This window comes from Trichechus manatus, unplaced genomic scaffold (genome assembly GCF_000243295.1).
Source record: "Trichechus manatus latirostris isolate Lorelei unplaced genomic scaffold, TriManLat1.0 scaffold00196, whole genome shotgun sequence".
NCBI lineage: Eukaryota > Metazoa > Chordata > Mammalia > Sirenia > Trichechidae > Trichechus > Trichechus manatus.
The window spans coordinates 2087352-2099430 of record NW_004444132.1 but is presented as its reverse complement, the minus strand read 5'-3'; the positions used below and the strand labels follow the sequence as shown (position 1 = coordinate 2099430).

The following is a 12079-nucleotide window of genomic DNA, read 5'->3' as shown; positions in this document are numbered from 1 at the left end:
ATTATGGTGTTGGCGAAGAATATTTAATATACTATGGACTGCCAGAAAAATGAACAAATCTGTCTTGCAAGAAGTACAGCCAGAATGTTCCTTAGAAGCAAGGATGGTGAAACTTCATCTCGCTTACTTTGAACATGTTATCAGGAGGGACCAGTCCCTGGAGAAGGACATCATGCTTGGTAAAGCAGAGGATCAGTGAAAAACAGGAAGACCCTCAACGAGATGGACTGACACAGTGGCTGCACCAATGAGCTCAAACATAGCAATGACTGTGAGGATGGTGCAGGACCAGGTAGCATTTCATCCTGCTGTGCTTGGGGTCACTATGAGTCAAAACCAACTCGACAGTGCCTAATAACAACAATCTTATGTATTAAGCATTGTCCTAAATGCTGGGGATATTGTAGTTAAGACCAATGGAGTCTCTACTTTCATATACTTTACATACCAATGAAAGGAAGTAAGAATAAAAAACTGTAAAAATAAATCATTTTAATTATGATAAATGCATTTTGTATTTCCCCTGTAGATAATAGTTTTCTAGTACATATAAAACATTGTGCTGATTCCAAAAATTTGAATTTTAAAGAATTCTTCATCAACATTTCAATTATATGAGATAGCTGTATATTCTCACAACCAGATTCTGTTAACAAAAATAATTACATTACTTGTTCATTTATTAAAACTCTGAATTGTGATTAAAATGGCCTACCTGGATATACGCCTTCTGGATTGCTGCAAGTTCTTCACCAAGTGGAACAACAACCTTTTCAACTCGTCTTTCATAAGAGTATGGTAAAACATCTGGAGAATCTTCGGAACGAAGCTCTATCTTCCCAATTAGTAGGTTAGTAATAACTTGTTGCACAGCCTATGCAAAATCAATTAAGTGTAACTATAATTACATTACATGTTAATTTTTTTAGTTTAAGTCACTACCAGAAATAAAACAGTACTATAATTTTGCAAGAAGTATTAAAAATTCATATCATTAAATATCGTTGCAAAACTATAAAGTACATCAGATGTGTCACAAAATCAAAAATCCACTGCTGTCAATTCCAAATCATAGCGACCTTATAGGACAGAACAGAATTGTCCCATAGGGTTTCCAAGGCTGTAAATCTTTACAGAAGCAAACTGCCACATCTTTCTGCTGCAAAGCAGCTGGTGGGTTCGAACTGCCAACCTTTCCGTTAGTAGCCAAACGCTTAACCACTGCACACCCGGGCTCCTTAGAAATGGCACAACAGGAGGAAAAGGCTTTTGCTGCATCTTTCTCCCACTTAGCCCTTCAAGTCAAGCATCCAAGAAATAAGAATATTAGTAAATATAAAACAAGCTCCTCAAATGTATTTTGCATTTTATAATCAATGGCAGTGATATAGTCCTTTCATCAACAGTTATAAAGACTCAGGCAAAACAGAAATTTTAGATTAGCAAACTAAATCCCCCAAAACTTGTATACCATAGTCAATGTCAGAGCCTGATTCCCTGGGAAAAACTTTTCTCCACTGATCTTTTGTGGGGAAAACAGAGAAAAGTGTTATCATTTTTAAAGGATACAAATGTACCTTAGGAATACTTTACATATCCACTTGTTAGAGATTGAGGATATAGGGCCTATACTAATTACTGATAAATTAATAGGATATTTTCCATTTAAATCAATATATATGATATGAATATATTTCTAGGGCTAAATGTCATTCACCCAAAGCTTGTAAAGGAATTTAAATTGTAAAATTAGGGAACTAGAGCAAAATCATATAACCTGTTGGTATAAACAACTTCTGTACCAGACTGTAGTACTGACAGTGTGATGATAAACAATTTAAAAGAAGAAAGAAAAGAAAAAGGGATCCTAAAAGTATCTAAAAGTAAAGACTTTGTTTTGTTTTGTTTTTAATCAGAAAAGCCTAATGGGCTTAGTTTCAGACAAAAAATACTCTAAAGGCAAGAATTATGTCTTATTCACCTTTGTATTCCCAACACCTGGCAAGTGCCTAATATACTGCATTACAGTTACTGGGCCCATATACATTCAAAATCTATTTATGACTTATCGAGTAAGATTTTAATAATTTTAATCATTCATTTAACAAAAGCTTGAGTAACTACCACATACCAGGCATTGAGTTGGTAAAACAGTTACAACCAAGATAGATGTAACCCTATATTCATGTAGCTGCTATTCCAGTGGGGCATAAAAACAAAAAAATAGATGAATAAGCAAAAGAATTACACATTCTGATAAATGTTAAGAAGGAAATAATTAGATAGGGAAGCTAACTTTAGATATAGTATTAGAATGGAACTTTCTAAAGGGGTGACATTTAACCTGAGACTTAAAAGGTGACTAAAAACAATTATGCATGTTTAAATGGGGAGCAACAGGGAAAAGGAGCAGATATAGCACAGAAATTTCTAAAAAATCTCCAAGGTTATGAACAGAATGAACAAAGTCTTACAGCTTTGCAGAATTGAAGGCTATCTTAGAAAGTATCCAGTAGAATCCCTACCCAATACAGAAGACCATTCAGAGCTACTCAAATCAAAATGTCATGGGACAGGGCTCAAAATCTGCATTTTTACCATTCTCCAATAAAGGAATCCAGAGCTCCCTACATAAATGGTTGATTCCAAGGCTAGGACAGAAAAAATACTAGATGAGCATAAAACACCTTGTGGTGCAGAAAGTAAAGTGCTCAAAAAAAAAAAAGGTTGATGCAAGTCTAAAGGACATAGAAGCCATCTTGAAGAAGCTCGCCATGATCAAAGCTGGAACAATCTGAACAACAAAATTAATTAGTATTGGATTGTAACCCATCGAATAAAATAAATATCCATTAGTCCATTCTGTTATAAATAATTGAATTAATAAATAAATTGGTGAGAAAAGACAACTCTTCATTATAGAAGAATTCTAACTAACAAATGTAAAAGAAATGAGAGCAATAGGAAACAACAATTAGGCAACACTACAGAAATACTGCTGCAAGAAAGAACCATCTGTGGATGCTAAAATTAGAAGGCAAAATGTGATGAAAAATAGGATACTTGCATAGTGTCAAAGTATCTCCCCATAAGATACTTATTTGTTAAAAAGGGAAAGATAGCAATTTTACAGTGGAGAAACCCTTAACCAAGTCAAGATTAACATCACAGGTAACAGGACATGCTGGCATCACATACCTTGTGGTACGTTGTGCTGAGAAAGGCACAGCATCACTTCTGGGGCATTCTTGCCCAAAATGCATAACCTCACTTTAATCATGAGAAAACATCAGACAAACCCAAACTGAGGGACATTCTACAAAATAATTGCTCACTACTCTTCAAAACCATCAAGGTCATGGAAAACAAAGACTGAGGAACTATCACAGATTGGAGGAGACTTGGGAGATGTGACAACTAACTAGAAACTGCACATTAGTTACTAGTATTGTATCAGTGTTAATTTCCTGGTTTTGATCATTTTACCATGGCTATATAAGTCTGTCAGTTTCTCGTACTGTGGTGGCTTGTGTGTTGGTATGATACTGGAAGCTACATCACCGGTAATTCAAACACTAGCCAGGTCACCCATGGTGGACAGGTTTCAGAGGAGCTTCCAGACTAAGACAGACTAGGAAGAAAGGCCTGGCAATCAATATACTTTCAAAATTAGCCAATGAAAATCCTGTGGATCACAACAGAATATTATCTGATAGCATGCTGAAAGATGAGTCCCCTAGGTTGGAAGGCATTCAAAATACAGTGGCCACAACAACAGAGTCAAGCATTCCAATAATCATGAAGATGGCATAGGACCAAACAACATTTCATTCTTTAGTACACGGGGTCACCATGAGTCAGAGCCAACTCGATAGCAACTAACAGCAAATATGTTAACTGTGGAAGGGGGCACTCTGAATGCACCCCTCTGCCTTTCCCTGTGACCTACGAATGAACCTTCTGCTTAGGATCAGATGTGACAGCCTGGCTTCTTGAATGGGATGAGAGTAGGGCTGACTCCCTTTCCCAGGGCATCTTGACCCAAAACACATTCTATAGCATCTGGTGTTATGTGTTAAGATTAGGGAAAATTGGCTGAAGGGTATACTGAGACTTTCCAATCTTTGCAAATTTTATGCAAGTCGAAAATTAGTTCAAAATAAAACTTCAACAAACCTGAAAATAATAACAAAAAATATTCTTACTATTAAAAAATCCCAAATTTTTAACAAACAGCTGTAGGTGATTCTTATGCACACTGAAGTCTGAAGACTACTAATTTAGAGAAAATTCTACAACTATAGAAGAAAAGCAGACGTAGGAAATGTTGTAGTCCTAAAGTCAAACTAGATAAATACTAGAATGGAAAACTGATCTGGCCCTATACAGCAGTTCTTGTTTTTTTAAGTTTTAATAAAGGGAAATACGTTTTACTTACCTTTATATCACTACCTGGGGTGGCACTGAGAGCCAAGATTCTAAAGTGATTTGTGTATTTGACTAGTTCCCTTACAACCTTAAAAAGAAAAAAAAAGTTCTTTAATTTCATCTCTCCAATGCAAAAATAACAGTGGGTCCGTTAAACAAGCTTATTATATACAGTCCACTTCCATTATCCCTAAAGCACTGATGGTTGAGTGAGTGGAACTACCACTAGTCATATTACCTGAAGAGCAGATGATTTGTGTCTATACTCCACACCAATTTAAAAACACATTAGGGCTCCATCTGTATATAAAGATACACTACAAAGACCTAATACAGAGTCAAATCAAAATATTCAAAGAGCTACAGCAAGGGCCGATGGAAGAGGGAGAAAGACGCAACTCTCCATTATCTGGGTCACAGTCTAGCTTCACAGCTACATCCATATGCTCACCTATCAGATTATGATAAATTATAATAGATAAAAATTGGAAAAGAAAATTTAATAGCAACATGAAATTAGATTTGAAATTAAAAAGAAAATCAGTTTTAACAAATATTTTAAAGATGTTAGATTTTATGTGGAAGGCTTACAATTTTTATATTAAGTTTATTCATAAAATAAGGCTAATTTGAGATAATTTTAAAAATTGAACTTTCCTTTTGTAACCTAAAACATTTTCTCAATGGCACCAAAACACCTTTCTAGGCTTTGCAGTTAGCTATTCAGCATCCCTTTCTGGTATGATTAATATGTATAACCTGCCGGACTCCCTTATGCCCTTTCACATGAGGCCCCAGGACAAAGGGAAAATGAACCATAAGTAAACTGAGTTACAGGAACAGCTCTTAGTATCCCATAGTTCCCGCATTAGACACAAGAATTAAACAGTAAACTCCAATTATCTAAAAATCATTCTAATCTCAACCCATACCAAGGATGAATTCAACCAGACTCACACTGAATCTTCATTAATACTCAAAAAAGATTGTTTATGGAGGGTTTTTTAACATGATAAAGATAGTGTAGGAAGACAAACATACTTTGGAAACTTAAGTAGAATTAATCTAATTAAAAACTGATGCAAGGCAAAATGACCATAATAACCATTCCCATTTTAGCTTAGTGCTAAAAGTGATGCCCTTCGATGTAGAAGGAAAAAAACAATTCATGTATTCTTTGCCAAGAAGACAAAAACATCACTTACTGGATTGCTGCTTTTAAAAACACTTTCTGTATGAGAGCTAGAATTCAAAGTGTTCTTTCAGATTGTGAGGCAGTTTTGGCAGTTCTGAGTGAGATCATTTTATTGTCATATGACACATTTACCAATATACCTATCAGAAATGTTACACATGAAAAGTTAACCAAATACATTACCTCTTTTCAGGAAGGATTCGCAAGAATTTTGTAGACTAAGAAATGCTGTTGTATTTGTAACCTAATGAGCTACATGAGTCATGGAGCTGGTTTGCCAGCTGGAATCTATACCTGGAATATTCAATGTAGCTTAAACTCTCAGGGCTGTTTGGTTATTAATGAAGTCAATGCCTATCCCATTATATTCAATAAAAGCATAAGCCTTATAGTTTTTTTTAAAAGGCAGAAAAATCACTTAATGTTTAGAAATTTTTTTAAATAAGTGAGTTAAAGTTGCTAAATGTAAGTTAAATCTATAAAATAAATTCCATATAATACAATAAAAAAAAATCCCTTTCTCATGTGGAAACCTTAACACATTAGGTACTATCTTTACTTGGGCAGATACAAATAAACGGAAAAAATATCTTCATTTCCTGTTTGAGAAGACCAACTATAAGAAAAGATGACAAGTCTAAGATAATACAGAGATATAATACAATAACACTTAAAGTCCCCAAGGAAACTATTTTACAAATTCACAGTGGCAATGAAATTCATCTCTTTATACTAAATGAAACTGACTTTCCTTTTCTATCTCTCTGTTCTTACTCTATTCCCTGTTCCAATTTTATCAGCAATTATGGTTTTAACTACCATCTACATGCTGATAATTGCCAAATCTGTATCTCCAGCTCAGAACTCTCCATTGAGATCCATGCTTCTATCACCTACTGACTACTGGATTTTTACAACTGGATGCTTCATAACCAAAACCCGTTACCTTCTAGTCAATTCTGACTCATCGCGACCCTACAGGAGAGAGCAGAACTGCCCTGTAGGGTTTCCAAGGAGCAGTTGGTGGATTTGAACTGCTGACCTTTTTTGGTTAGCAGCCGAGTTCGTAACTACTGTGCCACCAGGGCTCCGGATGCCTCATAGACACCTCAAACTCAACACACCTAAAACTGCACTCATTATCTTTGCATGCCCCATCCCCAGATCTGCTCTGCCTCCAGAACTCTCCATCCTGATTAGTAGCACCAACATCCTCACAGTCTTCCAAGTCAGAAACCTCAGTCATCCTAAATTCCTGCCTCCTATCCCTAGTTATGAGTCAAAATCAACTCAACAGCAATGGGTTTTATGGTTTTTTATCCCTTGTTTTACACCTTGCCTTTAGCCTTCTCCCCTCTAATCTCTTTTCAATCTTAATTATCACTCCAACTAAAAAGTTTTCAATGAGTCTCTATTGTCCGTATTCCCTACCACCTACAAGTACATTCCAACTGCTAAGCATAAAATACAAATCCCTTCAATGACCTGGCCCTCTCTAGTCATGTCCCTCAACTTTGCCTTTGTACTTTATATTCCTAGTACTCAGCTGGAAGGGACTGTGTTAGGTATGTTGCATACATTATGTCATTTAATCCTTATAACAATCCTGGCAGTTAAGTATTATTTTACCCAGCTGCCAAGTAATTACATTGTATATTCACCTTCAATCTTTGGTTTATTTTCTTAATTCCAAAAACTCCACCCACCCTACTCTGGAACTCTGCGCCAACCATGACCAGGCTCTCATGATCTACATCTGACGCTAATGGTCTTGTTAAGCTTTCAAAAAAAAAAAAAAAAAAAAGACAGCAAAGATTTGAACTGGTGAAGTGTTTTCTATCACCATTTTTCTAAGACAACAGATCTAAGGCTTTTTACAATAATACCAACAAAAACTTCCAGCACTAATAATTAGTCTCCCAAATACTCTTTAACAATATGTTTACTCCACAAACTCTTTTAAACAAAATTATTACCTGACAATAAGCATAGTTTCCAAGGGCTTTATGAGCTTCATCAACAACTAGACACTTTATTTCAGCAGCAGGACAAGCTCCTCTAGAAAGATCATTTACCATGACCTGAGGTGTAAGAAAAAGGACTCTCCTATTGTGCCATATTTCCTTCCTGGTGAAAGCTTGAGTAGATCCTGTAAATAAAAGTGACATGCTACATTCTAAACTTCAGACTGTTATCTGTAAAATATAAATAATCTGGCCTATTTTCACAATGCATTTGTGCTTTGGTAACTGCCTTCCAGACGAGAACAATTTGACAATTCATCAGAACATTGTATTTCAAAACTCTAGTGTGGTATAAATGTCAAAGCTGGCTCTTGCCTCAGACCACAACTAGAGTGTCTTTAGAGAATTCCTACAAAATGGCATAATATTTGAAGGGAGGTACATTCTTCAACTGGGAAATCCTTCTTGGGAAGAAAGCAAGGAAACTTTATATTCACTTACCCATGAGGTATACACGCATAATCGCTTCAAAATATCCTAGTTGACAACCTATAGAAATTCTCTGAGATTAAATAAAGCAACGCTACTCACTAGGACTGGACTCGTTACAAGACAAGTACATGATGTTTTAAGGGAGGGAATATAAAATGGCCACATTGTGTGATCTGGGGGCTTTTCCACAGGGGTCAGAAATTTCTCTACCTCTATTTCCATCAGAACCTGTACTTTCCCCTGGATTACCCAGCTCTTAACTCCAAATTAGTCCATTGTTTTTAAGATACCTGTCATTTCGGCCATGTGGGACTGCGGTATACCCATCACCCGGTAGCAAGCCTCGATCTGCTGTGCCACCAGAGGCTTCGTGGGAGCCATGAAGACCACCTTGCCGGATGGGAACCAGCGGTAGAAATTGTACATGACCACGGCGGCAATAAAGGTCTTGCCAAGCCCGGTGGGCAGACAGACCAGCGTGTTGCAGAACAGAGCGGTCCGGGCGATGTGCAGCTGGTAGTCCCGCACTGGGCAGTTGGTTGGGTAAATCCACACGGCGCCCGCTGACTTGCAGAACCCGCCATCCTTGGGACTCAGCTGCCTCTCAGCCTCATACACCGCGACCAGAAGTACATCATCGTCCGACTCCGGCTGAGCCTCGGCAGCCTCTGCCGGTGCAGGGAAACGCGACTTGGAGCTGCCAGGACTCTGAGGCCTCTCAGTTCCGGAGCTGCGACCCGAAGCATCGACAGATCGGACGACGCTTGAGCCCCAGGTCTGGAAAAGCGTTCTTTGCCGTCCGCTCATTACGCCGACGACCACCAAAGGCTTTGCTCAGACACCGGCAGCTGCAACAACTCAACCGCCACCGTTTCGACCCCCATCAGCCTCCTTCGCGCAAAACCGTGGAACGAGAAGGCGGGACTGCGGCCAATTTATCCGCTTGAAAATGCCGCCCCTAATTTTGCATTGGGAATATGATTGGCTGGATATACGGAAATCCTTGCGGCCCTCCCGGAGACGGATGCGCACTGTTGAGGAGTTACTCTAAATTTGGTCCCCTTCTTAGTATATTTATTGACTCTAAATTTCAGTTCCGCTTCTAAAGAGCAAGTGTCCGGGCGTCATTACTAACATGTTATCGTTTAAAAATGATAAATGACCTTGAAATCCCAGGACAATGAAAGACCTATAATTTTGTACAATTAACGTTACTGATCGTCTAAGGTGTTTTAGTCCTTGTTGGTTGTATTTTTAATTCAGAAGATGAAGTAAACAGCAAAAGCGTATAGAATGGAATTAAATAATTCCTCTTCTTTATCCAGACTGAGAAAACAAAACGCCAAGTCTCTTTCTTACCGTATTAGGAGTGACAACCCATTATTTAATATTTTTATTCTTAAAAGAGAAGAGAATTTGGTCTGGGCTTGTTACTCGTTCGAAATACGGAAGAATTAAAAAAAAAAGCAAGTCGGCCTTATATTCCATCGGATGAATAACGGAAAGCGTCAGGGTGCCATTATTCCATTCTAGCAATAGCTCCGTACCTCAGATTTGGATACAATTCCCGGCTTCTACACACTAAACTTGGCAACTTTGAACAGCCTCTGTAAATTTGTTTCCTCGCGTGTTGAGGAAAAGTATACAGTCGCTATGAGTTGGAATCTACTCGATTTTTTATGCACACCTCACGGGGTTGTTCTGAGCATCAATAATGCCATCTTCATCACCATCAGCAGCAAGGAGCATCTTCCACTTACCGAAAATAGAAGTGGCAGCCTGCGTACAGTCTTTTTACATTTTTAAATTTAATTTAAGTTTCTAAACTTGCGTTTAGATATACTGTTTCGCGTGTTTGTGGGGGCGGAGAAGGTTATATTTTAGTTTCGTTTGAGAGCTTCGAAAAGGAAATAGTGGGAATAGGTTGTTCCAATAAACCAGTAGGAACCCTGGTGGCGTAGCGGTTAACAATTCAGCTGCTAGTCAAAAGATCGGCAGTTCAAATCCACCGGCGCTCCTTGTTAAACCCTATCGGGCAGTTCTACCCTGTCCTACAGGGTCGCTGTGAGTCGGAATCGACTCGATGGTAAGGGGTTTGGGTTTTTTTTTTAATAACCCGATGAACAAAGACTGAGCCAATTCAGATGTGAATTTTTAGGCTGGAACTAAAAGAGATTAGGAGTCTGAACGCTGTTTTCTTGAAACAGGTTAAAGACTGGACTTTTAAAGGCCTTGCAGCCCGTTGGTAATAAACAACGGTGGGTAAAACCGCTAAGGATCACCACCATAACAGGACGCCTCAAAACGGATCCAATTAAAATTAGATGACGATTTAGTCTTCAACGTCGTCAGACGCTACGATCACCTCGGCTGGTTTTACCCGGACCCAACAAAAAAGCCCTCATTGCGCGGCCTTGACGTCACTCAAGGACAGGCCCCAATCCCGCACGGTAGCGCAGTGACCCCGCCTCCTCGGCCTCCGCGCGCGGTCCACGTCCCGCCCCAGGGGCGGTGCGATGCCGAGCCGGGCGGGCTAGCTCAGTAGGCTGAGGCAGCGGGGGAAGATGGCGGCGAACGTTCCGCAGCGGGCGTGGACCGTGGAGCAACTGCGCAGCGAGCAACTGCCCAAGAAAGATATTATCAAGTTTCTGCAGAGTCATGGTTCAGATTCGGTACCAGAGGCGGCGGGGCGGCAGGGCTGGTGTTGCTGAGGGACGCCTCCCCCCCTCCCCCCCGCCGGAGATGCCCGTACATTTAATTTAATTTAAATTCCTCGGTGCCCCCGCCCTCGTCCTCGCGCGGCCGGTGGTCTGGAAGGCCGGAGCGGCCTTTCATGCGGTTGGGAGCTGTGCTACCGCCCTTGGTCCGACCGCATCTGGGCGGGAGGATCAGCTTTGTCTCCAGGGGCACACAGGCTGCTAACAGGGAGTTAGAACCTCAATGGATACTTGAGTGGGCGGAGACCATGAAAAATGGAACCGGGGAAGTATTAGGGCTGGGAGTGGGGGCACCAAGACAAGGCGCTTGGGTGAAACTCATGGGAGTGGAGTATGGGCTCTTAGGAAACTAGGAAGGAATATTAACATTTCTATGGGAATGGTGTGTGCAATACTGTATGTGATTTTTTAAAAATGCGTAGATTGCGGTTTAATTTTTTTTTATTTAATAGGGACCGTTTAAATAACCTTTTCACCTTTTTTGGAGCCCTAGTGGCGCAGTGGTTAAGAGGTCGGCTGCTAACGAAAAAGACAATTCGAATCCACAAGCCGCGCCTTGGAAACCGTATGGGGCAGTTCTACTCTGTCCTGTAGGGTCGCTGTGAGTCGGAATCGACTCGACGGCACACGGGTTTGGTATTTCGTTTCACCTCTTAGGGGAGTTGATGCACTGTTCTTATGCAGTGGTCTCCCACTGTTAGAAGCATGCATACCAAAAAAAAATTTGATTTGGCATTCTTTATACTGTAATGCCCAGCATTTTTCAGCAGTCTCCATCTTAACTACCCGTTCTGTAGTAACATTTCTTTCATGCTTCTCTTGAATTGCTGAACTACTGTACACTTTGTTGTACAAGGCACTCAGCAGCATCCTTTACTCATGGGAAATAAAGCAGCGGCCTGCATGTGGTTTCTCTAAATTTTTCTAAGCTTGCATTTAGAAAAATTCTTTCTGGGTTTTTGTTTGCGGGGGAGGGAGGTTGTATTTTACTTCCACTGGTGGTGGGTGGGTCCTGAAGGAGAGGGAGACAAACTCCAATTTTCAGTTCCATAATCCTGAGTAATTTTCCTGGCATCAACATCTTAAATTAATTCAGCTAGCGTTTATACAGCATCTACTATGGCAGTAAATATGACAGTGTTTGGCAATACAAGAGTGCAAAAGAAAGGCCATGTCGCAGTGATCTGAAACGGTTTAATGGGATTTTTTTTAAATTCATATTTCATCTGGTACAAAAGAATAGAGTAGGAATATCTTTTTTTTTTTTTTTTGAATATCAGCTG

At 39.6% G+C, this 12079-nt stretch overlaps 2 protein-coding genes across 8 annotated transcripts in view; one reads left to right on the top strand and one right to left on the bottom strand.

Annotated features, from left to right (window-relative positions):
- Positions 1-8965, bottom strand: part of FANCM (FA complementation group M) — a 63582-nt gene extending 54617 nt beyond the window's left edge. For 2 of the 7 annotated variants that reach the window (XM_023741996.1, XM_023741995.1), the window contains exons 1-4: positions 8370-8963; positions 7600-7772; positions 4439-4516; positions 716-874 (exon numbers count right to left, since the gene is read on the bottom strand). In XM_023741996.1, the coding sequence (XP_023597764.1) occupies positions 716-874; positions 4439-4516; positions 7600-7772; positions 8370-8886 (927 nt within the window). In that variant the 5' untranslated portion in view covers positions 8887-8963. Of the gene's footprint in view, positions 1-715; positions 3686-4438; positions 4517-7599 lie in introns of those variants that run through there. The other 5 variants (XM_023741990.1, XM_023741991.1, XM_023741992.1 and 2 more) reach the window with 5 other exon arrangements.
- Positions 8966-10610: 1645 nt separating this feature from the next.
- The window catches only part of FKBP3 (FKBP prolyl isomerase 3), a 14374-nt gene continuing 12905 nt past the window's right edge, over positions 10611-12079 (top strand). The window contains exon 1 of the mRNA XM_004387879.2: positions 10611-10751. Coding sequence (XP_004387936.1) covers positions 10644-10751 — 108 coding nt within the window. The 5' untranslated portion in view covers positions 10611-10643. The remainder of the gene's footprint in view (positions 10752-12079) is intronic.